Source organism: Pseudorca crassidens, chromosome 7, assembly GCF_039906515.1.
Source record: "Pseudorca crassidens isolate mPseCra1 chromosome 7, mPseCra1.hap1, whole genome shotgun sequence".
NCBI classification, from domain to species: domain Eukaryota; kingdom Metazoa; phylum Chordata; class Mammalia; order Artiodactyla; family Delphinidae; genus Pseudorca; species Pseudorca crassidens.
This window is the reverse complement of record NC_090302.1, coordinates 95,906,237-95,933,939: the sequence shown is the minus strand read 5'-3', so window position 1 is coordinate 95,933,939 and position 27,703 is coordinate 95,906,237. Positions and strand designations below refer to the sequence as shown.

At 36.1% G+C, this 27,703-nt stretch overlaps 1 protein-coding gene across 10 annotated transcripts in view; it reads left to right on the top strand.

Annotated features, from left to right (window-relative positions):
- Positions 1-308: 308 nt before the first annotated feature.
- AUH (AU RNA binding methylglutaconyl-CoA hydratase) overlaps positions 309-27,703 on the top strand; it is a 162,113-nt gene continuing 134,718 nt past the window's right edge. For 3 of the 10 annotated variants that reach the window (XM_067745036.1, XM_067745034.1, XM_067745037.1), the window contains exons 1-3: positions 312-617; positions 19,675-19,742; positions 19,852-19,939. In XM_067745036.1, coding sequence (XP_067601137.1) covers positions 356-617; positions 19,675-19,742; positions 19,852-19,939 — 418 coding nt within the window. In that variant the 5' untranslated portion in view covers positions 312-355. Of the gene's footprint in view, positions 618-646; positions 874-5,941; positions 6,089-19,674; positions 19,743-19,851; positions 19,940-27,703 lie in introns of those variants that run through there. The other 7 variants (XM_067745035.1, XM_067745038.1, XM_067745040.1 and 4 more) reach the window with 6 other exon arrangements.

Below are 27,703 nucleotides of genomic sequence, written 5' to 3'. Positions count from 1 at the left end.
CCCAGGGAGTGTAGGGAGGCGACCCTCTCCGGGGAGTTCTTATAGAATATGTTCCCCCTAAAATATTCCACAGCCTTGGAGAATTACTTTCTCCCTTCCTTTGCTGTACAAGCCATTACACCTCCTGTCAGGCAAGGGAGGCCTGAGAAAGTGGAACCTGGAACGCTCTGTCATCGGTGTTGGGCGGGGCGAGGGTTCGGGGGCGGAGCCTGGCGCGAGAGGGAGGCTTTAGGGGCGTGGCCGGGCGGGGCGAGCTGGGGGCGGGGCCTGGGCATGCCCTGCGGCGTGCGGGGGGCTGGCCTGCGCGCGGCGGGGGCGGGGCAGCAGCCGCAGGCTCACGCCGTAAACAGTCAACATGGCGGCGGCGGCGGCAACGGCACCCGGGGCCTTGGGTATCTTGCAGGCCGGCCGCGCTCGCTTGGTGGCCGCTTGCTGTGCGCGGCTTGGCCCTGGGTGGAGGCTGTCCGGCTCCTGGACGGTCCCGCGGGCCGACCCGGCGACCTGGGCTCGGGGCTGGACACCCGCGGCCGGGGGGGCGGCCTGGCGGAGGGGCTACAGCTCTGAGGTGAAGACGGAGGACGAACTGCGGGTGCGGTATCTGGAGGAGGAGAACCGAGGTGAGGGGCGCGACGCGGGCGGCCGCCGGTCCTAGGAAGGGGTTGCAAGGTCGAGTGTCCGGGCTGACGTCAGTGTCCGCCGAGAGGCTTGGGGGCCCTTCCCCTCCCCCTCCCAAGCGTTGCAGCTGTATAGTGCTCTCCTTGCCTAAAGGTGTCCTTCGGAGCAGCTTACCTGTAAAAGTGGCCCTACTCGGCGCCGAAGACAGAAATGCGGCTTACGTCCTCATCTCTAGACGAGGCAAGGTCAATAAACCGGGTGTGTGATATTTGCTTCCAGATTTTGTTCTTGCTCTGTGATTCCTTTCTGTCAACTCAGCTATCAGGCGGAGAGTTTTGGAAGCTGCCTTGACAATGCACCTTATTATTCTGAGTCTTCTTCAATTTAAAGCGGTGCATCTGGAACAATTTTTCCCCTTGCCCATTTTATCTTAGAAGGTTAGTTTTGTGGACTATTTCAGTTCAGTTAGACAATTTTGAGCATTTTCTTGGTCTTCCAATTCCCTTGCTGAGCTCTGGGGGACACAGTTGTGGATGATGTTGATCTTGCCCTTGAGCTACCTCCTTGGGTGGATGGAGATAGATGCATTAGCAGTACAATGCAGTGGGAGGAAGGGTTGTGATAGAGGATGTGTGCCAGTCGGTGGGATTGCTGTTAAAGCTTAATTCCTTTCACTTGCCTTGTTGGGAGAAGTTAAATGGATCAAGAAAGGTGGAAATAGCAGTTTGCCAGAAGAGTAGTCATTGAATTTTGACACGCAGTTATTGAGCACCTATAATCGGTTAAGCAGAAGTGCGAAACGAGTTAAGTCATGATTGCTATCTTTAAGCAGCACCCAGTATAGCGAGGAAGATAGTGGTGATTAAAAGGTTATGCTAACTTTAAAGGCTTGGCGACAGCAAAGGGCTGTAGTACCCCCAAGGTTCATATGATAGCTATATCTGGGGAGATTGGAAGACTCCAGAAGGGGATTCTGAGGGTTAAGTTAGGGTTTTGCCAGATGAAAAGGGATCCAAGGCATTCTTTGCAATGGAATGTGACATTAGTGAGGGTTCCTAGGCAAACTTCTCTGTGCTTCAATTTTCTTCCGTGCAAAAATAGGAAAAATAATACCAACTTTGTATGCCTACTGTGGAGATTAGACGAGAGGGTAATATAAATTGCTCTCTGAGTATCGATCTAGCTCATAGGGGGTCTTCTGTAGTATGATGAGTTATTTCTTTTATTTGTTTATTATTTCATACAGACAAGAGCATGGTGAAAGGCATGGCATGGGAACATGTGTGGTGTTTTGGGGAAATGGCATAAGGCAAGTGTGGTTGTAGTGGCATGACAGGCAGAATTTTGAGAAATTCAGCTGGAAAGTAGATTGGCACTGGAGTGATTAGAGCCATGAACGCTACCATCTTTTGGGTAAGCTTAGTCTTGCCAGCATTTCAGTTACATTAGGTGAACCAGCAGTACATTAGATTCAAATGCATTGCAGGTACAGCTAGTAATGTGCACCATATTCTGTATTTTTTTGACCTAAATGAATGCATATTGAACGTAACTTTTTATAAAATGTATGGAAAGTCCTTCAGTTAGGTTTCAAATGGGTCAAGGAGAAGAAATCAGAATATAAGTCAATTTGATAAATTCAGAATGTTTTGTCACTTGAAATGTAAAAATCAGCTATTGGGGAGTACGGGTTCTAAAGAAAATTGACCTGCTTCCTTTCAGGATTGGAAAGGTGACAACTCAGTTTTGTTTAACATTATATATGCTTTACTTTGCTTTGCTTTACTGTCAAACCAGCAATAAGCAGTGCAAAGAAAAACATGAGTTCAAGGCTGGTGCAGGTGAAGGAATCTCCCTGGTGCCTTTGCTTATCAGAGGCGAGTCCAAAATTTGGTGCTCTTAGCAGCCTGCAGGGAATATGACAACTCTACTGGGTCAGAGGAGCCCCAGACTGCTCTCTGCCCTGTAGGCCTCTTTAGGCTGGTGGAGGTGGGTAAATGCAGAATACATCCGTACTCATAGGTTGCTTGGGTTCCATATTTGTAATTTGTTGTGGAAGCACAGTTAGACAACCAACTTTCTTTAGTCGTTATTTCTTGCATTGTTGTCCAGCCTCCTCAGGGTTTTAGAGCAGCAGTCCTGGTCATGGTTTACAGAGGTCTCTCCTGGTTTCCTGCAGTGGCTGCCTTTATAGGTCAACTGGTCTCCAGTCATTCTCCTTCCCAGTTTGTTCTTTGCACTGGTGCTGGGGTTATTTTTTCAAGGCCAAGCAAGAATCACATCTCTGTTCAGTTAAAAACCTCTAGTGGTCTCTAATGCCTACAAGCCCTCACAGCTGCAGGCCTTTCCAGACCATCCATCTCCCTTCTGCTGCACCTAAGCTTTACCTTTTCTTGCTCTTATGTGTCTGTGCTTTTGCACACATCTTCTGGAATGACCTCTCCCTTCTCCATACCAACCTTCTCCCAGTCTTGCAGGCTTCTACTCATAATTGTGACCCATTTTAAAGACCATTTTTGTGAACCTTATACCAACTTCTGGTAGAAGTAGAGCAAACAAGCAAATGAATAATTCAAGTTATTCTTAATGCCCGCTCCTACCTCATCATTCACATCTGGCTTATCATCAGGTCTTCCCAAGTGCCTTTGTAGTCTTTCCATTTTTATCCATGTTCTTCTTTACCAACACTGCTCTTGTCCAAGCCTGTATCATGTCTCAGGTGGCCTGTTGAAGAGGTCAGCTAGCTCATCTTCCTACTACATCCTTTTTTTTTAAAAAAAAACAGGTTGATTCCTTTCACATTTTTCTCATGTTTTAAAGAATACATTCTTTAATTCCATATATTTTATGGCATGTGAATTCTATCTCAATAAAGCTATATATTTAGATAGATGTATATATTTTAAAATTTTATTGAGATTAATTCACATATAAAATTAAAAATGTACAATTATTTTTAGCATATTTACAGAGTTGTGCAACCATCACCACAATCCAATTTTAGAACATTTTTATCAATCTAGAAAGAAACCCTGTTCTTTTTGGCAGTGTCTCCCCATTCTCAATACTCCCTCTCCCCCCAGACTAAGACCCATTTATCATCTACTTTCTGTCTCAATAGATTTTTCTACTTTGGACATTTCACATAAAGAAATCATATGTGGTTATTTATGGCTTCTTTCACTTAGCATTTGGTTTTTAAGATTCTGTTATGTTGTGGCATGTATCAGTACTTCATTTGTTTTTATGACTGAGTAGTATTCCATTGTTTGGATTTTTTTGTCTGTTCATTATTGATGTACATTTGGATCATTTCCACTTTCTGGATCTTGTGAACAATGCTGCTTAGAACATTCATGTATAAATTTTTATGGGCATCCTTTTTTATTTCCACTTAGGAGTGCAATTGCTGGATCATATGGTAATTGTACTTCTATGATTAACATTTTGAGGAACTGCCAAAGTTTTCCAAAGTGGCTGCAGCATTTTACATTCCCACCAGCAAAGTATAAGGGCTCTAATTTCTTCACATCATGAACAGTAATTGTTTGGTTTTTGATTATAGCCATCGGGTGTGTTGGGAAGTGATATCTCATTGTGGCTTTGATTTGGACTTCCCTAATATTTAAGGATGTTGAGTATCTTTTCATGTGCTTATTGGCCGTGTGTATTTCTTCTTAAGAGAAATGTCTTCTCAAATCCTTTTTAATTGGGTTGTTTGTCTTTTTGTTGTTGAATTGTAAGAGTTCTTTATATATTCTGGATGCAAGTCTCTAATCAGATACATGACTTGAATATATTTTCTCCTGTGGGTTCTTTTTATTCTTGTTAATTTTGAAGACCCTAGGTTTTTAATTGTGATGTAGTACAATTTATTTGTTTCTTTTGTTGCTGAGCTTTTGGATCATATCTAAGAAACTGTTGCCTAACCCAGGATCACAAAGATTTATAACTGTTTCCTTCCAACAGTTTTATGGTTTTAGCTCTTCACGTTTGTGTCTGTGATCGATTGTGAGTTAGTTTTTGTGTATGGTGTGAGGTAAGAGGTCACCTTCATTCTTTTGCTTTGGATATCCAGTGTACCAGTGCTATTGATGAGACTTATTGTTCACCACAGAATTGTGTTGGCACGCTTGTTGAAAATTAATTGACTGTAAACATAGAGTTTGTTTCTGTACTTTCAGTTGTATTCCATTTATCTACATGTCTATCTTTATGTCAGTACCATTTCTGAAGAATTTATACCAGAATCTCTAAAGAATTCTCAGTTTATTCAAGGAAGTCAAGTCAACTGGTATTTTGATAGGAATTGCATTGAATAGGTAGATCAATTTGGGGAATATTGCCTTTTTAACAATGTAAAACTTAACATTCCATGAACATGGAATATCTTTTCATTCAGCAGTATTTTGTAGTTTTCATTGTATAAGTCTTACACTATTTTTGTTAAATTTATTTCTAGCTAGTTCATTCTTTTTGGATACTATTGTAAATGGAATTGTTTTCTTAGTTTTGTTTTCAGATTGTTCATTGCTAGCGTACAGTAATACAATTGTTTTTGTATGTTGATCTTGTATCATGAAACTTTCCTGAACTTGATGATTTTTTCTCATAGGTTTTTAGTGGGTTTCTTAATATTTTCTATATACAGGATCCATGTCATCTGCACACAGAAGAAATTTTACTTATTCTTTTCCAATCTGGATGCCTTTTATTTCTTTCTCTTCTGTAATCTCCCCCTTTGGACCCTCTGTTACAGTGTAGACTAAAAGTATCAACAGACATCCTAGTCTTTTTCCTGATCTGAGGGGAAGGCATTCAGTCTTTCACCATTAAGTATGATGTTAGCTATGGGTTTTTTGGTAGATGTCCTTTATCAGGTTGAAGAAGCCTCTGTTTATTCATAGTTCAAGTGTTTTTATCTGGTTGAATTTTGTCAGATTCTTTTTCTGCATCTATTGAGATGATTGTATGCCTTTTCGTGTTGAGCCTATTGATATGATGTATTACATTAATTGATTTTCAAATATTGAACCAGTCTTTCACACCTGAAATAAATCCCACTTGATTTTGGGGTGTAATTATTTTTATACATTGCTGGATTTAATTTGCTAACATTTTGTTGAGGATTTTTGCATTTATGTTTATGAGAAATAGTGACCTTTAGTTTTCCGTTCCTGTGATGTCTTTGTCTGGTTTTGGTATACGGGTAATGCTGACTTCATAAAATGAGCTAGGAAGTGCCCCGTCTGCTTCTGTTTTCTGGAAGAGATTGTAGAGAAATTGCATCATTTTTTTTCTTTGAATGTTTTAGTAGAATTCACTGGTGAAACCATCTGCATCTGATGCTTTCTGATTTAGAAGCTTATTAATTACTGATTCAGTTTCTTTAATATCAATAGATTTAGCCTATTCAGCTTATCTATTTCTTGTCCTGTTAGCTTGTGCCTTTCAAGGAATTGGTTTATTTCATGTAAGTTAGCAAATTTGTTGGCATATAGTTGTTCATAATATTTCTTTATTATGCTTGTGGTATCAGTGGGATTCAGTAGTGATGAATTTCTGATGTTAGTAATTGATACTCTCTTTCATTTCTGATATTAGTAATTTGTTTTCTCTCTTTTTTTTCACGGCTAGCCTGGCTAGAGGCTTATCAATTTACTGATATTTTTAATAAAGAACTAACTTTTGATTTGATTGATTTTTCTTTACTGATTTTCTACTTTCAATTTCATAGATTTCTGCTGATTTTTACTTTTCTTCCCACTTATTTTAATTTAATTTGTTGTTTGTTTTCTAGTTTCTTAAGGTGGAAGCTTAGATTACCAATTGTAGACGTTTCTTAATATGTGCATTCAGTGCTGTAAGTTTTCCCCAAGCATTGCTTTTGCTGCATCACATGTATTTTGATAAGTTGTATTTTCAATTTCATATAGTTAGAAGTATTTTAAATTTCTCTTGAGATTTCTTCATTTACTTATATTTTACTTAAGTACCTTATTTAATCTCTAAGTATTTTGAGGTTTTCCAGCTGTTTTTCTGTTATTGATTTCTAGGTTTATTTCCATTGTCATCTAGGAGGATACTTCAGTATGATTTCTTTTTTTTTTTTTTTAATTTATTTATTTTATTTACTTTTGGCGGTGTTGGGTCTTCCTTGCTGCGTGCGTGCTTTCTCTGGTTGCGGAGAGCAAGGGCTACTCTTCATTGCGATGCATGGGCTTCTCATTGCGTTGGCTTCTCTTGTTGCGGAGCACAGGCTCTAGGCACACGGGCGTCCGTAGTTGTGGCTCGCGGGCTCTAGAGCACAGGCTCAGTAGTTGTGGCGCACGGGCTTCGTTGCTCCGCGGCATGTGGGAACTTCCCAGCCCAGGGCTTGAACCCTTGTCCTCTGCGTTGGCAGGCGGATTCTTAACCACTGCGCCACCAGGGAAGCCCTGATTTCTATTTTAAATTTGTTAAGGTGTGTTTTTGGCCCAGAATGTGGTCTGTCATGGTGAATATCAGTATGACCTTGAGAAGAATGAGTAGTCTGCTATTGTTGGATGCAGTGTTCTATATTCAAGTAGATCTAGTATTCAGTTAGATTTAGTTGATTTTTTGGTTTGTGTTCAGTTCAGCTATACCCTTAATTGATTTTCTGTCTGATGGATCTATAAGTGATAGAGGTGAGTTGAAATTTGCAACTATGCTAGGGGATTTGTTTATTTCTCCTTGTAATTCTATCAGTTTTTAAATCATGCAATTTGATGCTCTATTGTTAGGTGGATATGCATGGGTTATTATGTTGCAGAAATGACCCCTCCAGCATTATGTAATGCCCCTTTTTCTCCCTGAGACTGTTCTTTGTTCTGAGATCTGTTGTCTCTGAAATTAATGTAGCTACTCCAGGTTTTATTAGTGTTAGCATGGTTTATCTTTCTTCATCTCTTCATTTTTAATCAGTCTGTGTCTTTATGTTTAAAGTGGATTTTTTGTACACAACATATAGTTGGGTCTTGTTTTTTTTTTTTTTTTTGTGGTACGCGGGCCTCTCACTGTTGTGGCCTCTGCTGTTGCGGAGCAAAGGCTCTGGACGCACAGGATCAGGGGCCATGGCTCATGGGCCTAGCCGCTACGCGGCCTGTGGGATCCTCCCGGACCGGGGGGACCAGGGCACGAACCCGCGTCCCCTGCATCGGCAGGCAGACTCTCAAGCACTGCGCCACCAGGGAAGCCCTGGGTCTTGTTTTTAATCCACTCTGACAGTATCTGTCTTTTAATGTATTTTAGACCATTCATACTTAAAGTGATTATTTAAATAGTTGGATTATTACGTATTTGTAACTGTTATCAGTTACCCTGTTGTTTGCAATATATATTTACAACTAATCCACGCCTGCTTTTTAATAACACTATACTGTTTCATGGTGGTAATGGTATAAATGCATATTCCTATTTCTTTCCTCCCATTCCTTATAACATTACTGTCATTTATTACCCTTTTCTGTAAGTTACAGTCACCCCATACATGGTTGGCATTATTGTTTTGAATAAGTTGTTATCATTGACATCAATTAGTTTTGAGTCAAAAAGAATCTTGAAATTTACTTAGTAGTCTGTTGTTAGCAGTAGTTGGTCTTAATAATTCTGAATATGTTTTCTTTTTATTATAGGATAGAGTAAATGAAAAAAATGTTGTTCTTGGGAAACAGACTTTTCACTGTGGTAGGAGAGAGAAAGTACAAATATGGGATGGGGGAAGGTGAGGAAGAAACCTGTTACCTTGGATTTGAATTAGAGTTATCAGGACAAACTTACAAAAACCATAAGTATATTGTATACAAACATGTTTATATTTATTTCCTATTCTGACCATTGAAACAGTCTAAAAGGAATGATACCACAGTAGCAGTGAACATATCTAATGTCCAGATTTTGGTTTCTAAAGACCGTTCCCCCACTGAAAGAAGCCAGAGCTCTTTGGAGAAATGTCTGATTTCAGGTCTGGAGCAGGGAAAGTGAAAGGTGAGCCTGGAATATCTTTGTGAGTCAAAAAGCAAGGAAATGTTCAAATACTAAAAGGAACATGTCAGAAGGACATAGAAACATGTTAAATACTAAAAGGAACATGTCAGGATATAAGCTTACAAGGGCTTTGAACATTAAAAAATACGGTGATAATGGATTATAGCACCTTGAGTAAAGAATCCGTGAAGCCATGGTGATTATTCAAGATGGTGGGGTAGGGAAGAAGATGTTTTTATAGAAGAATGGTAGGAATGATAGAAAATAACCACTTTTGAAACCACCAATGTAAAAATAAAGGAATTATCATGGCAGTGTGAGATACAGACCCTTTATCTTTTTCCAAATGGGTATCCAGTTGTCCCAACACCACTTATTCATCTTTACCCCACTGATTTGAAGGGCCATTTTTATCACGAGCTAAATTTGGTCTTTCTGTTCTGTTTTATGGTCTCTGTAGATGTTGCACTTCTACATTATTTTATGATTAAAGCTGTGTTGTGTTTCAGTGTATGGTAGGGCTAGGTATTCCCTCCTTCACCTTTGCTGTTTCTTTCTTTTTTTTTCTTGGCTCTTCCTGCCTGGTTATTTTTCCACATGAGTTTTGGAATATCCATGTATAGTTTCAGAAAAAGGCTTGTTGGTATTTTTATTGACATTGTGTTGGATTTAAAATTAGGGAAATATTTATGATACTGCTTTCTTTTCTACCTAAAAACACAGAATGTGTTTCCATTTTTGCAATTCTATTTTGTTTTTTTTTAAGGGGAGTTTTAGAAGTGCCCACCAGTAGGGTTTGCACATTTATGTTAAGTGTACCCCAGGTCATCCTGCCTCCTGTCTGGTTGTTCATAAAAATGAGATGATTTCTTTCAGTATATCTTCTGTGTGTTTGCCTTTCTTCCTCCCTCCCCCCGCCTCCTCCCTCCCTCCCTCTCTCTCCTTCCTTCCTTCTATATGAAGGCTATTTTATCTGGATATTTAATTTCATGTCTTTTAAATAATGCTCTTTTGTTGCAGTAGTTTTTCATTTGATTGTTTTGGGTTTTCTAGGTTTACAGTCATCATCTGTTAATGATTTTCCACATTGTTTCTAAAATTTGGGTATTATAAAAATTGCATATCTCCTTTTGTTCATGTGAAGGAGTTCTGGGTTCATTATGTTTTTATTGTAGGTTCTTATTACTTCTGTAGTATTTTAAGGAGACTGAATTATATATGGTTTATCAAAAGTATTCTGTCAGTGCTTTTCAGTTCTTTGTGTATTACAAGTGACTTGTTAGTAAAAATAGTTAAATTATTGAGGTCTACAAAATTCTAAAGTAACAATATATGCTCATGGTAAAATAAACAAACAAACAAACAAAAACACTATGGAAGGATGTCATCTCTTCACTTTCAAACTGTTTCATCAAAAGTAAAGACCTTAAACTTATATTTTGAGTCTTTGCTGTGAATCATAATTTTATTCACTTTCTGGTTTGTGTTACCTTTATAATTATTTTTATAGACAGTATCTGGACTTTTTTGGTGTAAGTTCAGAAAATGTTTGCTGTTCTATATCCTTATCTTCTAACCATACAATTTCTGTCATTTGTAACTTTATATCATCAAAGTTTATGATAGTTACATTTTGTTCTCTTACAGTTGTCCATTGCTGTATCTATAGATTGAATATAAACAGGGTTTAGAATATTATTGGTAATAGTTACGTTGGTACTGCTTTCAGTATATCTCTAGAAGCAGTCTGCTTTCCATCTCCACTCCACAGCCTGAAGCCTGTGTGCTGTCATCTCTCATCTGGATCTCTGCAGTAGCCTCTTGTTTGGTATCCTCCAGTATACTTTTGTTTTTCTTTTTTGTAACTGTAGGTGAAATTCACATAATACAAAGTTTACCATTTTAATTTTTCAAAGTGTACATTCAGTAGTTTTTGGGTTATTCACCATGTTGTACAGCCATCATCACTGTCTTAGTTCCAGAACACTTTTATTACTTTCAAAACAAGTCCATGCTCTTTAGTCAGTTTCTCCATATTCCCCCTCCCCCCAGTTTCCAGAAACCACTAATTTCCTTTCTGTCTTTACAGGTTTGCCTATACTAGGTATTTCACAGAAGTAGAATCATACGATATGTGGCTTTTTGTGTCTGGGTTCTTTCAGCCTAATGTTTTCAGAGTTCGTCTGTGTTATAGCATGCATCAGCACTTCATTCCTTTTTATGGCTGAATAATATTCCATTGACTGGATATAGGACATGTTGTATTTTTACTTTTTAGATATTATGAGTAATGCTGCTAAATACTTGTGTACGATTATTTGTTTGAACATAGGTTTTCATTCTTTTGGATGGGTATCTAGGAGTAGAATCATTGGGTCATGTGGTAATTTTATGTTTAGTGTTTGGAGGAACCACCAAACTGTATGAGAATATGAGAGTATGGTTGAGAGTTCCTAAGTCTCCACATCGTTGTCAATGCTTATTTGTTTCCTCTTTTAAATTACAGCCATCTTATTGGATATGAAGTGATAGCTCATTGTGGTTTGATTTGCATTTCTCTAATAACATATTATGTTGAGCCTCATTTCATTTATATATCTTCTTTGGAGAAATATCTATTCAACTCCTTCGCCTGTTTTTCAGTTGGGTTGTCTTTTTGTTGTAAATAGTAAGAATTCTGTATATAATCTAAATATAAACCCCATATCAGATGTATGATTTGCAGATATTTTCTGTGGCTTGTTTTTTTTACTTCCTTAGTAATTTTGATGAAGTCTGGTTTATCTGTTTTTTCTTTTGTTGCTTGTGCTTTTGTTGTCATATTTAGGACACTGTTGCCTAATCCAGGATCATGAAGATTTATACCTTTGCTTCCTTCTAAGAGTGTTACAGTTTTAGCTCTTAGATCCATTTTGAGATAATTTTTGTATGTTGTGTGAGGAAAGGGTCCAACTCCATTCCTTTGTGGGTGAGTATCTAGTTGTCCCACCACTATATGTTGAAAAGTCTTGCACCATTGAATGGTCTTGGTATTCTTGTCAAAAACCAATTGATCATAAATTTTTATTTACTTAGGTCTTTTTAAATTTCTTTCAGTGGTGTTTTATAGTTTTCAGTGTACAGTCTTGAACTTTCTTCAGTTTATTCCTAAGTATTGTATTTTTTTGATGTTATTACAAATTGAATTGTTTTCCTAATCTCATTTTTGGAGTGTTTATTCATAGTGTATAGAAATTTAACTGATTTTTATATATTGATGTTGTATCATGCAACTTTATTGAGTTCATTTATTAGCTCTAATAGTTTTTGGTGGATTCATTGGGATTTTCTGTGTATAAGATCATGTTATTTGTGAATGGAAATTGTTTTACTTCTTTTTTTTTTCCTATTTGGATGCCTTTTATTTCTTTTTTTATGCCTAATTACCCTGGCTAGAATTTCCAGTACAACACTGAATAGAAGTGGTGAAAACAGACATCATTATCTAGTTATTTATCCTAAGGAGAAGACTTTCAGTCTTTTAACATTAAGTATGATGTTAGTTGTGGGTTTTCTATAAATGCCCTTTATTAGGTTGAGGAAGTTTCCTTCTGTTACTAGTTTGTTGAGGTTTTTAAATTATCATTAAAAAAAAATCATTTAAAGCATGTTGGATTTTGTCCAGTGTTTCTTCTGCATCAGTTGAGATGATCATGTAGCTTTCAAATGTTTTCTTTTATTCTGTTCGTGTGGTGTGTAACTTTGATTGATTTTTGTGCTGAACCACCCTTGCATTCCTGGGATAAGTCCCTCTTGGTCATGGCTGCTAGATTTGGCTTGCTAGTATTTTGTTGAGGATTTTTACATTTGTATTCATAAGGGAAATTGGTCTAGTATATTCTAGTATATTCTTGCTTTATTCTAATCTGTTTTCTGCACTGTGGCCTGAGTGATCTTTTTAAAATGCAAGTTTGAGTGTAGAAATAAATTTCCCCAACTTGGAAAAAAGCTATTAGAAATGCATAGCAAACATTATACTAAATGGTGAAATACTTAGAAACATTTTCATTAAAGGCATTGATAAAAAAAGGGAACTTATTATTTTTGCTAATATTATGTTGGACTTGAAGTCCTAGCTAAAGTAAAACAGCAAGAGAAGGAAATGAGAAATTAACATTGGAGCAGAACATGTAACTGCCAATATTTCCAGATAATGATTGATTGTTGTCTTAGAAAATTGAAGAGAACCACTTATTAAGTCTATTAATATTTAATAAATTTGCCAGAAAAAGTTCATATAAAATAACACTAAACTTACCACGTACTCTCAATATGTGATTAGAAAATATAAATGATATAGAAATAAAAGCATTCACAAGGGGCAACAGATAGCCTTTGAAGATGTGCAAGATGAAGTCTCTTAAGTCTTTATTGAGGAAAAAACCAAGACCTGAAAATTTGCAGCATTGTACCATGTTATAAAGGGAAAGAGTTAATACTTTAAATATGTCAGTTTCCTAAATATTAAACAACAAATATCCTAACAGTGTATTTTAAATTTCATTGAAAAGAGTTGTGTTTAAGAATATTTAAGACATTTTGAAAAATAATAGCTGGTAGACGTGGTGCTTACTGTACATTAGATAACAAAACATACAATATTGTTATAATAATTAAAGTAGGAAGAACATTAGAATAGGAGTGGCCCAGGAAATTGACAGTAAAACAGAGTCCAGAGAGTGATTTTTATAGTTATTTAGTATACAGTTGTTTGATTTTTGAAATCAGAAAGAAAATAGGGTACTATTTTATAAATGGTGCTAGCCAAAAATGTTTATGCATTTCAGAGAAAATAAGATACCTGCGGAGTTGAGAACAGCAGAAATGAAAGTAATCAATGTTAGGAGAAAGTATTAGAGAATTGTTTCAAAACATTAGGGTAGAGAGATCCTTTATTTTGTTTTAATTGGTTTAGTTTTACTTTTTCTTAATTATCTATACAGTTAGTATTGTGAGCAATATTTAACATGGTTTGTTTTGAGAACTAGCAGTGCCTTCCTCCACCCCATTTCCTATACTCCAGAAGCAGTTATTTAAAACCCTTTGGCTGATTCTTTGGGGTATATGTTATTTCATATGTTATTTCATTTGAAATAACATACATGTGTTTCTACTGGAATTTTCAAATTTAGGTATTACCTATCTATTGACTTTTTGCAATGGAGGATAAGGGTTTGGCTCCCTTTCACACTCCACCACAAATGTGTACCTTCTCTTTTGCCCTCATCCTCATTCCATGGTTCTCTGGTAATTTCGCTCTATTTCTAGGTCTAAGAGAATGTTGCCATGTTTTTTAAAAAATTTAAAAAAATAGCTTTATTGACATATAATTCATATACCTTAAAATTCTCCTATTAAAATGTAGTTTAATGGCTTTTAGTATTTTTACAGAGTTGTGCATCTATCACCGCAATCAATTATTGAACATTTTCATTGCCCCAAAAAGAAACTTCACACTTTTTAGCTGTCACTGCTCAATCCCTCCATCTCTACTAGTCCTAGGCAACCACCAGTTGACCTTCTTTGTCCCTTCTGATTTGTCTCCTCTCAGCATTTCATATAAATGGAATTATAAGGTATGTGCTCCCTTGTGACTGGCTTCTTTCACTCAGCATGTTTTCAGGGTTCATCCGTGTTGTACGTGTATTGATACTTCGTTGTTTTTTTTAGGCCAAATATACACTGCGTGGATATACTACATTTTGTTTATCCATTCATCAGCTGAGGGATATTTGGGTTGTATCCACGTTTTGAATATTTTGGGTAATGCTGCTGTGATCATTTTGGTGCATTTGTGTGGATGTGTGTTTTCATTGTAAACCCTTTTTAAGGAAGATACTAAGCCCGAAAGTTGCAAAGGCAATAATATTACTATATAAAAAGTTAAAACTATGGTGCCAAAAATTACCATAAACAAGTTGAACTTTAAAAGTGAATGATAGGGAAAAGGTTTGTTTTATAAATAATGAATTAATGTCTGTAATCTAAAAATTTATTAATTGAAATGCAAAAGACAACTCTGATAAGATAGGCAAACAATGAGAACAGTTAATTCAGAAAACAAATGACAAATGATTATTAAACTTAGTTAACTCAACTTTGGTTCATAAGATTAGGTGAAACTTGATACATAATGATGTTATTTTCCCATATATTGTCAGAGATTTATAATATTCAGTGTTGGGTGGTAGACCAGTGATTCACAATGACATGTTTAATGAGGTCCCCTTAGTGACCTGAGATGAAATGTATAGATAATGTAAGCAGCTCACACACATAATTAAAAAAATCTTTAATAAAACAAAAGGAAGGTAATTTATGGCAAAATAACTTATTTCAATATATGATTTTTCTGCTGTGATCATTAAAATATAAATAAGTTAGGATTTAAGAGAAGTAAGACGACTAGAAGCCATTCTACAAAGTAAGTAGCGGAAAATAAAAAACAGGTGGTATAAGGGGATATTAGAATAAAACCTAGTATTGGGTTAGTAATAACAGACCAAACTTATTTGTATATGATAAGAGACTGAGACAATAGCTTTAATTGAAAAAAGGATAATATGCGAAGGTAAATTTTCTACTGAGCGGAAGTGGTATTCTCACAAATGAGCCATGCCTTATTTATTTATTTATTTTGGGTCAAAATAATTCTCTACTGGGATGTGGGAGAGGGTGGTGACAGAGTAAATTGTAAGATTCAGTTCTCATTGACACCAAGTCAAACGGAAGTTCTCTCTTACCAGTAATATACTTGAAAATGAAGTGAATGTAATTAGACTTAACATAACTTTTTTTTTCTCTGTTTGATGGGTACCATGTAAAACAGAATATATTAAAATTCCTCTAATTTTAGGTCAAAAACCTTGTACTCGAAAAGAGTGTATGTACCTTTGTGTAAAGTTATGAATTTTGTGTATTCCAGTGTAATAGATCCTATGCTAGTGTATCTCATGCATCTTGTCTAACAAAGTCTGGTGGTTCCATACAAAGTGGTACACAGAATTGCCACAGAAAGTTCTAAATGGCCTGAAGGAGCTGAGTTCCAGTGTCCTAACTTCTTTATTTCTTTATAAATAAGTTAACGTGTATAATGTAAGACTAATTTGGTGGTACAGTTGTGTCTTAGTACAATGTAGAGGTAGTTTTAAAATATATTAGAAGTGATCTTAATTTCAGATTGATTTTATATATTTTTTGAGAATTAGTGATAATATGAATATTAAAATATGTGGGCAAGGAAGTGTCCTTGTGCAGGTAATACACATAATTGGAGCTCTATTAAGATGTGCTACTGTGAATAAATAGGTACTAGTGATTTGGCTGGACAGTATCTGTATTTTTGAGAGTTATCTGTTAAAATTTAAGAATACACATTCTGTTGGACCTAGAAATTCCACTTATTGATACCTGTCAGAGAGATATTTATTGTACAGAAAAGAAATCTTCAAGAATGTTGATTGCAGCATTGCAGTATTTTAGGAAAATGCTAATGAAAAGGAAACTAAATAATGGAAATTCATTTCAGATAATATTATGAATTAAAAGGAATGTCTTGATATAGAAAGATCTTTAAGGCCAAATTAAGTAAATAAAGGAAATATGTATGAACCTATTTACGTAGAACAGCGCCAACAGAAAATACTCTGTGGTCCCATTTATGTAAAATAGCAACAATAAGCAAAACTATAGTCACAACTCTATTTCTGTATGTAAATATATTTTGTGGAAGGTTACATATCAGCAGATAACTATGGCTACCTCTGGGGAGGAGAATGGAATGGGTCCAGGGAAGGAGGACTTTCACTTGGGGTGTATCACTTCAATTTTGTATGAGTAAAATGTATTCATATATATATATATATTTTAAGTCCCAGCTGAGTCACTTTGTTCATCTTTCAGTTTTGTGAGCTCTGTAGGGCAGGGTTGATGCTGTGATATGAACTTGTTGAAGATTCACCAAGAATTTTATGATATTTTGTCAAAAGACAGGAAAAGTCTGAAACAGGAATTTAATAACCTTAATAACCTAGCAAACTTTTCCTGGCTAGGTTATGTGATGAGGATGCATGATAATTGAGTTATTGAGAAGCTATTAAATGTGAAATAAAGTGGGGCAGTTACAAAATGAAAACAATAGGCCCTGCAGAATAAAGTAAGGTTTTATTCCATTTTAGGGTATCAATAGCTTACTGATACATTTGGTGGGACAGTTGTTAGGCACAGGATGATTCGTTTTAAATTACAGAGCTGATTTCCAACTGTCTGAGGTAGAAGTGCTCAAAACATCAGGCCTCAAACATGGGACCAAAACCACTGGAATCAACTATGGTAGAAGCATTTTGATGGCACTTTACAGTTTAGTAATATTGTCAACAGTATCCTATCTAGCATCTATTCATTATGGTAACACTTTAATTATTGCATCAAAGTGTTTGCAGAAGGGACAATAATAATTAAATGCTTATATTGAAAGCTTTACATATGTCTTGCCATATGATCCTCACAACCGTCCCACGGAGTTTGGACCTATTAGTATCTTCACTTAACAGGGTAAGAAACCGAGGGTCAGAGAGGTTAAGTGACTGTCCAGTGTCACATAGCTAGTGGCAGACTGGGGTTTCAGTTCCAGCAGTCCGACCTCAGAGTCTGCATTCTTAGCCTGTACCCTTAGAGTTGATAACCAGCTTGGGTGTCTCAAAGGCACTTCAGATTCACTTTAATTCAAAACTGAACTCATGAACCTTATCCCCCGGCACCCTCACCTTGGTGTTTTTTATGGTTCTCTGTCTCATTGAATGTCATCTTCTTTTCATCCAATTGCTGAAGCCAAAACTTTATTAGACACTCCTTAATACCTCCTTGCAATGCATTCAGTCCTCAATCCAGTCAATCATTAACTCATTTTACATTTACCTCTTGAATAGCTCTTGAGTCCTTTCACTTCCTTCTACTTTTAACTCAGCTAACCTCAGCCAAACCTATTATCTGTTGACTGGACTGCAGCTTGTGCCTGGAAGTGTCTAGCCCTGTACACTTTGGCATGGTCTCCAAATATAGAAACGAATCCTCCCCACTGGTTGTATATGTGTGTTTATACAATACTTAAAACTCTCTCAATGGTTACTCCTTATTTTTTAACAGGGCCTGTAATGACACTGTCTGGCTGGTGCTGACCTCTCCTCTCATTGGGTACTCTTCTCCTCCTTCTGGCATGACTATTTTATGATTTCTCCTATGTTGTTCCTGTCTGTAATCCAGCACCCCCCTCTCCCCCAATACTCATCTTCCCAATCTCAACTCAGATAGCACTGTCTTGGATAAGCTTTCCCTGACTATCCCTGTTTGCCCCCAGACCATATCAGTTCTGGTTACAAATTACTGTAGCACCGTTCAGAGCATGTAAAGCATTTTGAATTGTATATTTCTATGATTTTTTTAATTGATGTTTGTCTTTCCTTTTTAGACTATAGTTCCTTGAGGGCTGAGCGCCATAATGTGTACTCAGTACAGTTGAATGAATTAATATCTAGTCTTAACCACTTGGTTTTCTTCTGAGGAAACTAAAGCATGAACAGTGTAGCAAGTCTCATTTTTCCTTCAGGTGTGGAGTTAGATTGCTATTTACTAGCTGAAGGTAGTTATTTAACCTCCTCAAGTCCCAATTATTTTATCTGTTCCACAAGGATAAAAACAGTACCTACCTCTTAGGTTGCTTTGGGGATTACGTAAGTCAATAAATGTAAAGCGCTGGGAACAGTGTTCAACACATAATAAAGGACTCAGTTAGTGGTAGCTGTTGTCATTAGTATTGGGACCTACCCAAGGTCATTCAGCTGTTTAATGCAGAGCCTGCCCTAGAAACCAGTTCTCCTTCATGATTTTCTCCTTGCTGAGATCACTGGGAATTCTTGTATATTTATTCTGCTATGAGCCTAAGTTCGTTGAAAAATGGGTTTGAGCAGTTTCTTGCATAGAGAAGGCATGCGCACATTTTGTTGTCTTTCGTTTAACCCAATTACAAATAAGGATTACCCCTTTCCCTCAACCCCCGCCCCTCCCCCACCTCGCCCCACCTGGTGGAAGGCATTTTTGTTATACAAGGAAAATTTGAGTTTCCTTGGGGAACAAGAAGGTCGGGTACAGATTTTAGAGGACTTCGAACATCAAATTAAGGTCTTTGAACTCGGGTATTTTGGAAATAAGAAATAAAGGATTTTAAACGGGGTGAATTCTGCGCATGGAATTGGTTTTAGAAAATTGATCCGACTACAGCAATTGGAATGGGAGGCTGGATTTAGATGATGCTCTCTGATAAGATTAGGGAAGTTAGGAGGGAGAGCTTGGCTTTGTAGGAGAAAGAATGAACTTCCTGTAGATTCAGGTTGAATTGCTTTTTGGAGTTCTAAGTGGAGGTGGCTTCAGGTTAAGTACATGGGACAGAGCCAGGAGAGAAACCTAGGATGAAAATACTGAAAGCTATGTAGTAGGACAAAAAGAGTATTAACACCTGGTGTACTAGCAAAAAAGCTGATCCCACAATGCTTGCCTGTGAGAAGGAGTTGTTAGCTATTGTGTACTTCTGTATATATTGAAGATAAAAAACCATATTTTAAACAGTATTCTGTAACTTAGAATTTTCACCAGTAAGCGTGGCCTTCAACTAGCTAGTCTGATTTAATGATGTAAAATTTAGTAAAATGTGGCAGATTACCTTGGTGGTGTTTAAGGAGAGAGGAGTTGAAGGGAACATGCTGTTATAAAGTTCTTCTTTAAAAGGCTGTAGAAAAGTGGTGAATATTAGGCATCAGATTGATTTTATAAATATATATACCACTTCTTCAAAATTATGCTTGAAAAGGAAGGTAAACATGAAAATTAGGGTAAAGCTCTTGAAGTGAACCTCAAGGTGGTAGTAGATTCCTAAGTCCCAAGTCAACTAGCTGTGTATACGGGAGTCTGTATCCTGAATACGTCACTAACTCAAATGACTTTTTTTTCCCCCTTAACCAGGAATTGTGGTGCTTGGAATAAACAGAGCTTACGCCAAAAATTCATTGAGTACAAATCTTATAAAAATGGTGAGTGTAAAGATTAAACTATTTGCTTCTAATATTAAGATACAGTGTTGATATCAATCTGAAAATGATTTTCCCCCCTTTTCCTTCTTACCCTCCTGTTTCTGTTTAGCTTTCAAAAGCTGTGGATGCTTTAAAATCTGATAAGAAAGTACGGACCATAATAGTCAGAAGTGAAGTCCCAGGGATATTCTGTGCTGGTATGTAAATAGATTAAAATTTTAAAACGAGTCTAATTTTTCCTTAGTAGTAGCCTATTTTCCATTATAAAGTGTTCTGTGGTTTGAATTCCATTACCAACAATTCCTTTTTGGTTTTTTTTTTACTGTTTTACAAGAAAAAAAAATGCTTTGTCAGTATTAGAAAGAAACCTTTGCTGCGTGTGGAAAAAGTTGTTTTGGAAGTTGAAAAATAATTTGAGCCATTAAAATATATGTTTGTAGTACATGAATAATATTTATGAAAGATGAGCTGTGCAGGAAAAATCACATCTCCTACTCACAAGTGTGCTCTGTATTAAAAAATGCTTTAATTGACTAGCAGTAGCTACCCCAGTATGGAATGTTAAATATAGACATATGCTTTCGTGTTTGTAGTAGTGCGCACTGAAGTATGTGTCCACGAATTGTACTTTTAAATTGGTATCTACAGCGGCGAAATGTTTCTTCTGCTTGTACTGTGTTACCAAAAGCCAAAGATTAAGTTGTCTTGCATTTTCCATATTTGTAAATATTTCTAAGTCATGAGATTGAATGAATCTGTTTCAATTTAGTGAAAAATGTAGATGATTAAATGATAAAAGATTAAAAAATGCTGACAATATACCGGATCATTATAATTTACTAATAAGTAAATGAAGGCAGACGTTGACTGAGGCGTAAAAAAATTTTTTTCAGTAAAAATATAAATGGGATAATCCATTTGAGATAATCAGACATTTGAGGGAACAACATACAGTATTTTATTCATTCAACAAGTATTTTTTGAGCATTTAGAGTATACCCAGAGCAATGCTGGGACTTGGAGGAGCATTTCTAGACAGAATGTTTTTCGAGGTGTCTTAGTTGAGGCTGATGTTCTTCAGTTTCATTGTTAAAGGTCCTCAGATTTTCCAAGCTTCGAACTCCATAGCTTCCACCTTAAAATATTGCAAAATTTTATGGTATTTAGGAACATTCAGTGTAAATGAGTTATATTTTAGCTTTTGATATAATGTACCATACGTAAAAGGATTAGTTTTAACTTGTTTGGCAGTCAAAGAGAGTAGGATTATTATGCTCAACTGCCTGGGTGATGACAATTTGCAGTACAGTCTTCTGCTTTTACATCTGTCCAACTCGAGTAACACTATCCTCCTGGTAGGATTGTTGGAGGCTTGATGTGACAATGTACATAAAACACAGTGCAGTAGTCAATAAATTATAGCTGTTAATAGTTTTTATAAGGGCTTTACATATATTTAAACATTTTTTCTTAAACAGTATGAAAAACTTACACTGAGAGAATTAGAATTCTTGTATCTGTGACCTTAGGATCAGGTGACTGGGTGACTGAGTCTAACTTCGTGACCAATGGCTCTGAGGTCACTGTACTCAGGTCCTCTGAGGGCTGGTGAGGGGCTTATTGGGAAGACGATGAGCAGTTTGGGGGCTTTTAAGGAAGGCCCAATTATGTGAATGTTTGAGGAGTGATAGTGATAGTGGCAGAATAACGCTTAAGAAAGAAAGAGTTGATTATAACTAGCATTACTGTCTTTCTGTTGGTAATGGGTTTTGTAATTATAACACTATAATGACTGGTAGAATTCTTCTTGTTTTACCTATTCCTTTGCTGCCCATTGGTTTTGTGTCTCCACATTACCGATGTTCTTTGGAAAAGGCTTTAATGCTTTAGCACAGGTTACAACTATCTTTTATAGGTTGCCTTTTTGGGGACATACTAGGTAATATACCAAATGCTTTATCAGATTAACAAATTAGCATTGAATACTTTTTTCCAAGGGCTTATCAAATCTATTTTCTTTGTTCTGTGTGCTTTTGCATGATCAGGATAATTTTTTCCTATGTTTTAACATAAGATTTTTTGCCGTATTTTGTCCAAAAAAAAGTGTGAATTATAGAAAAATTGGGGCAAATCATTTTAGTAACTTAGAGTATATAAATAAAACCATTCTTTCAAATTTCTCTGAAAGGTTTTCTTACGTATATTTGAAACAGGCAGTTTAGTATGTCTGTCTTTATTAATATTTTATTAATATTATATTTAATATTAATATTTATTAATATGTACACATTAAGTGTATTGTATGTTTAGATACACAGAATCTCTTTACATACTTAAAACAAATATTTAAACTTATTATAGCCTATAAAAATAGTAGTATAAAAATTCTAATTTTTTTCTTTTGACATTTGTTTTCTTTTATCAACACAGACGTCAGTTTCTTTTTTTTTATACAGCAGGTTCTTATTAGTCATCAATTTTATACACATCAGTATATACATGTCAATCCCAATCACCCAATTCGTCACCCGCCCCCTGCCCCCACCGCTTTCTCCCCTTGGTGTCCATACGTTTGTTCTCTACATCTGTGTCTCAATTTCTGCCCTGCAAACTGGTTCATCTGTACCATTTTTCTAGGTTCCATATATATGCGTTAATATACGATATTTGTTTCTCTCTTTCTGAGTTACTTCACTCTGTATGAGAGTCTCTAGATCCATCCACGTCTCTACAGATGACCCAATTTCGTTCCTTTTTATGGCTGAGTAATATTCCATTGTATATATATACCACATCTTCTTTATCCATTCGTCTGTTGATGGGCATTTAGGTTGCTTCCATGACCTGGCTATTGTTAATAGTGCTGCAGTGAACATTGGGGTGCGTGTGTCTTTTTGAATTGTGATTTTCTCTGGGTATATGCACAATAGTGGGATTGCTGGGTCATGAATACCAGTGATTTTTAATCTTTCGGGGTATGAGGTCTCCTTTTTAAGTTCTTAAAATTTCATGCACTTACACATTGTAGTGGTCCTATGTTGATTGAGAAGATGTGTAATGTCAGAATGCCACTTTGGTTACAGTAATGTATTTAAATGAATTTTCTTTTACTAACCACAATGATAATCTAGATACAGAAAAATTTGTATCATAGTTATCATGGCTGTAGACGAAGTTTTCTATACATATATGCTTTCAGATACCATTCCATACCCTAGGCATGACTGCAGGTTGGGAATCGATGTTACGTTTTCTTTCTTGTGGGTTCGAACATTGCTTTTGGGTTTTATAGCTTACCTATACTTCTCTTAGAATGCTGAGAAATATCATTTTGATAGTCAAAGCTCATTGTGAAGCATTGGCTACATAGGTTGTATTAGAGATTGGCCTGAATGTGTGCTGTCTCCCCTGCATACTCTAGAAATTATTCTTTTATTCATTTAAAAATTTTATCTTGTTTTTTACATACACACAAACACATACACACACAAAGAAAAACTGAAATAATTTTGCTATTTCAAAATATTTTGGAGTCAAAATTTTAATATATTACCTATAATGAAATTATGAAAAAGACCTTTTGACTAGGCTATTGCATTGTAAGTAAACATTTAATCCTAGTCATCTGTTTATTTTTGTTCTTTCAGTGTTCTAACACTAAGTAGCAAAGTAGATATGCATTGCTTTTATCATGAAAATTTTATGAGAAATTTCTGAGACGGAGGATTTTTTCTCTTGAAATTCCTGAAATAGAGTATAAACAATTCTTGGTAATTGATTCCTGTGTGTAGAACTCTAAATTGAGTGTTTCACTGAATTATACTAGTGTGGGTTTTTTTAAAAAGTAAAGGTACTTTTGCTTCTGCTTTTGAGTTCTAGTAAATTATGTTCTGACTAAAAACTTCTCACTAAAATGTCAGTGTGCTTTATTGAATGTTGTATTGTTCAAATGGTTGTAGATGTCATGACATGGTTGGATTTATGGAGGCCTCTGACTAACAAAGTTATCTAGTCAGTATTGTTTCAGAATCTTAGGTTAAGTTACATTTGTATATTTGAATGTTAGTCCCTTAGAGAGTTTGATAAGTAAACAGAAAGGATAGATAATCCACAAATTTGTATTAGTTTAACATAGGGTTCTTTTCTTGGAAATTAAAAAAAAATGTGTGTTATAGAGGTCTGAATTACTTGCAGTAAAATGTACCAGTTTTAGTACATATGTAATTGATTAGTTTTGACATGTTTAAACCATGATGACAGTTGTGATATAGAACATGTTCATCCCTTAAAAAGCTTTCTTTTTTCTTTTTTAATTGAAGTATAATTGACCTATAATACTATGTTAGGTCCAGGTGCACAACATAGTGATTCATTCTTTCTATATACAAAATGATCACCATGATAAGTCTAGTTACCATCTGTCACCATATAGTTATTAAATATTATTGACTGTATTCTCCATGGTATACATTTCATCCCTGTGACTCATTTATTTTGTAACTGGAAGTTTATACCTCTTAATCTCCCTCACCTATTTCATTCATCTCCCTACCCTCAGCCCCTTTGGCAACCACTTGTTTGTTCTCTATCTATGACTCTGTTTTTGTTTGGTTATGCTTATTTGCTTTATAGATTCTACATATAAGTGAAATCATGCAGTATTTTTCTTTATCTAACTTATTTCACTTAGCATAATGCCCTCTAGGTCTATCCATGTTCTTGCAAATGGCAAGATTTCATTCTTTTTCATGTCTGAGTAATACTCTGCTGAACATATAGGTATATGTATCACATTTTCTTTATCCATTCATTTATCAGTGGACACTTAGGTTGCTTCCATATCTTGGCTGTTGTAAATAATACTGCAATGAACATATGGGTGCATATATGTTTTTGAATTAGTGTTTTTGTTTTCTTTGGAAGGATACCAAGGAGTGAAATTGCTGGATGGTATGATAGTTCTGTTTTTAGTTTTTTGAGGAACATCCATACTGTTTTTCATAGTGGTTGCATGAATTTATATTCTCACCAACAGCACACAAGGGTTCCCTTTTCTCCACATTCTCACCAACACTTGTTATTTGTTTTCTTTTTTTTTTAAAATAATAGCCATTCTGACAGGTGTGAGGTAATATCTCACTGTGGTTTTGATTTATGTTTCCTTAATCATTAATAATTTCATGGATCTGTTGGCCATCTGTATATCTTTTAGGAAAAATGTCTATTCAGGTTCTCTGCCCATTTTTAATCAGGGTGTTTGTGTTTTTGATGTGAGTTGTATGAATTCTTTGTATATTTTGGATATTAACCCATTATCAGATATATCCTTTGCAAATATATTTTCCCATTCAGTAGGTGCTCTTTTCGTTTTGTTGATATTTCCTTCACTGTGCAAAAGCTTTTTAGTTTGATGTAGTATCATTTGTTTATATTTGCTTTTGTTTCCTTTACCTGAGGAGACATATCCAAAAAAATATTGCTAAGACCAATGTCAAAGAGCATATGTTTTCTTCTAGTTTTATGGTTTCAGGTCTTATATTTAAGTCTTTAATTCATTTTGTGTTTATTTTTATATATTGTGTGAGAATGTAGTCCAGTTTGATACTTTTGCATTAGCTGTCCAGTTTTCCTAACACCATTTATTCCTAAATCTTGTATTCTTTCCTCCTTTGTTGTAGATTAATTGCTAATAAAAGTGTGGGTTCATTTCTGGGCTCTCTGTTCTGTTCCATTAACCTGTGTATGTGTTTTTGTGCAGGTACCATATTGTTTTACTGTAGCTTTGTAATATAGTTTGAAATCAGAGTGTATGATACCTCTAGCTCTGTTCTTCTTTCTCAAGATTGTTTTGGCTATTTGGGGTCTTTTGTATCTCCATACAAATTTTAGAATTATTTGTTCTAGTTCAAATGCCATGAGGATTTTGATAGGGGTTGCACTGTATCTGTAGATTGCCTTCAGTAGTATGGTCATTTTAACAGTATTCTTCAAATCCACTAGCACAGTATATCTTTCCATTTGTTGGTGTTGTCTTCAGCTTCTTACAATTTTCCGAGTATAGGTCTTTTACCTCCTTGTTTAGATTTATTCCTAGATTTTTTTTTTTTTTTTTTTTTTTGCGGTACGCGGGCCTCTCACTGCTGTGGCCTCTCCCATTGCAGAGCACAGGCTCCGGACGTGCAGGCTCAGCGGCCATGGCTCACGGGCCCAGCCGCTCCGCGGCATGTGGGATCCTCCCGGACCAGGGCATGAACCCGTGTCCCCTGCATCGGCAGGCGGACTCTCAACCGCTGCGCCACCAGGGAAGCCCTATTCCTAGATATTTTTCATGCAATTGTACATGGGATTGTTTTCTTAACTTCTCTTTCTGATAGTTTGTTGTCAGTTTATAGAAAGGTAACAGATTTCAGTATATTCATTTTGTACCCTGCAACTTTATTGAATTCACTGATGAGTTCTAATAGTTTTTTGGTGGTGTCTTTAGGACTTTCTATATATAGTATCATGTCATCTGCAAACAGTGACAGTACATTTCTTTACATCTGTTCTCCTTAGTTCACTGAACAGCTTTATGTTCTATCTTGAACTCTATCAGATAGTTTGCTTATCTCCACTTTTCTTAATTCTTCTGGCATTTTAATTTGTTTCTTTGAAACATATTCCTTTGTTGCCTCATTTTTCTCAGTTCTCTATTTTTATTTCTGTGTATTAGGTAGGTTGATTACATTTCCTGATCTTGGATAAGTAGCCTTATGTAGGCAATGTCCTACGGGGTCCAGCAGCACACTCCCCTCTGGTCACCAGAGCTATATGTTCAAGGGATGCTCCCTATGTGGCAGGGCTAACTACTGTGCTGGTAGGTGGTGCTGGCCTCTGGCCTGGTTGGCTGCCAGGCTCTGCCTCATGGGTGGGGTTGGGTTCTGAGGCAGCTGGTTTCAGGGCCAGGTTGTCCTAGGGCTCGCACTAGCCTGCTGGTAGGTAGTGCTGTAAAAATCTTTCTTCTGCCCATTTGTAGTCAGTCTTTTCTGACCCCCTTAAAACACTGATCTCGTTGCTCTTACCATAGTTTTCCCTCTTCTAGAATGTCCCACATATGGAATCATTCTGTAGGTGGCCTTTTGTATCTTGCTTCCTTCACTTAGCATAATGCTTTGAGATTCACCCATGATATATGTTTCAGTAGTTTCACTTTATTGCTGAGTATGATTTTCATTATATTGCTGAGTATTCATTTTATATGCTGAGTAGTCCATTGCATAGATATACCACAATTTGTTTATCTGTTTAGCAGTTAATGGTCATCTGGGTTTTTCCAATATTTTGGCTTTTATAACTACTGCTTCCATGAACAGTGACATATAAGCCACTTTGTGAACATGTTTTCATTTCTCTTGGATAAATACTTAACAGTGGAATTATTGGGTTTTATAATAACTGTACATTTTGTTTTGTAAGAAACTCCTACTGTTTTCTAGCCATTTTGCATTCCTACCAGCAATGTATGAGCCTTCCAGGTGTTCCACATCCTTGTCAACACTTGATATTGTCAGTTTTTAATTTTAAACAACCTAATGGGTACGTAGTTATATTCAATATATAATTATGGTTTTAGATATCATTTCTCTAATGAGTAATGATTTTGAACATCTTTTCTGGTGCTTTTTTGTCACCTGTATATCTTTTTTGGAGAGTGTTTATTCAGATTTTTGCCCATGTTTTAATAGAAATAAAAGTTGTGTTGGTTATAGAGTTTCTAATATATTCTTAATACAAGACCTTTTGCTGATACATGTTTTTAAAGTATTTTTTTCTACTCTTTGGCTTGTCTTTTTCTTAACAGTTTGTTTTGAAGAACAAAAGTTTTTCTTTGAAGTCCAATTTACTCAATTTGTTTTCTTTTATGGTTTGTTCCTCTTTGGTACCTAAGAAATCTTGTCCTACTCCAAAGTCACAAAGACTTT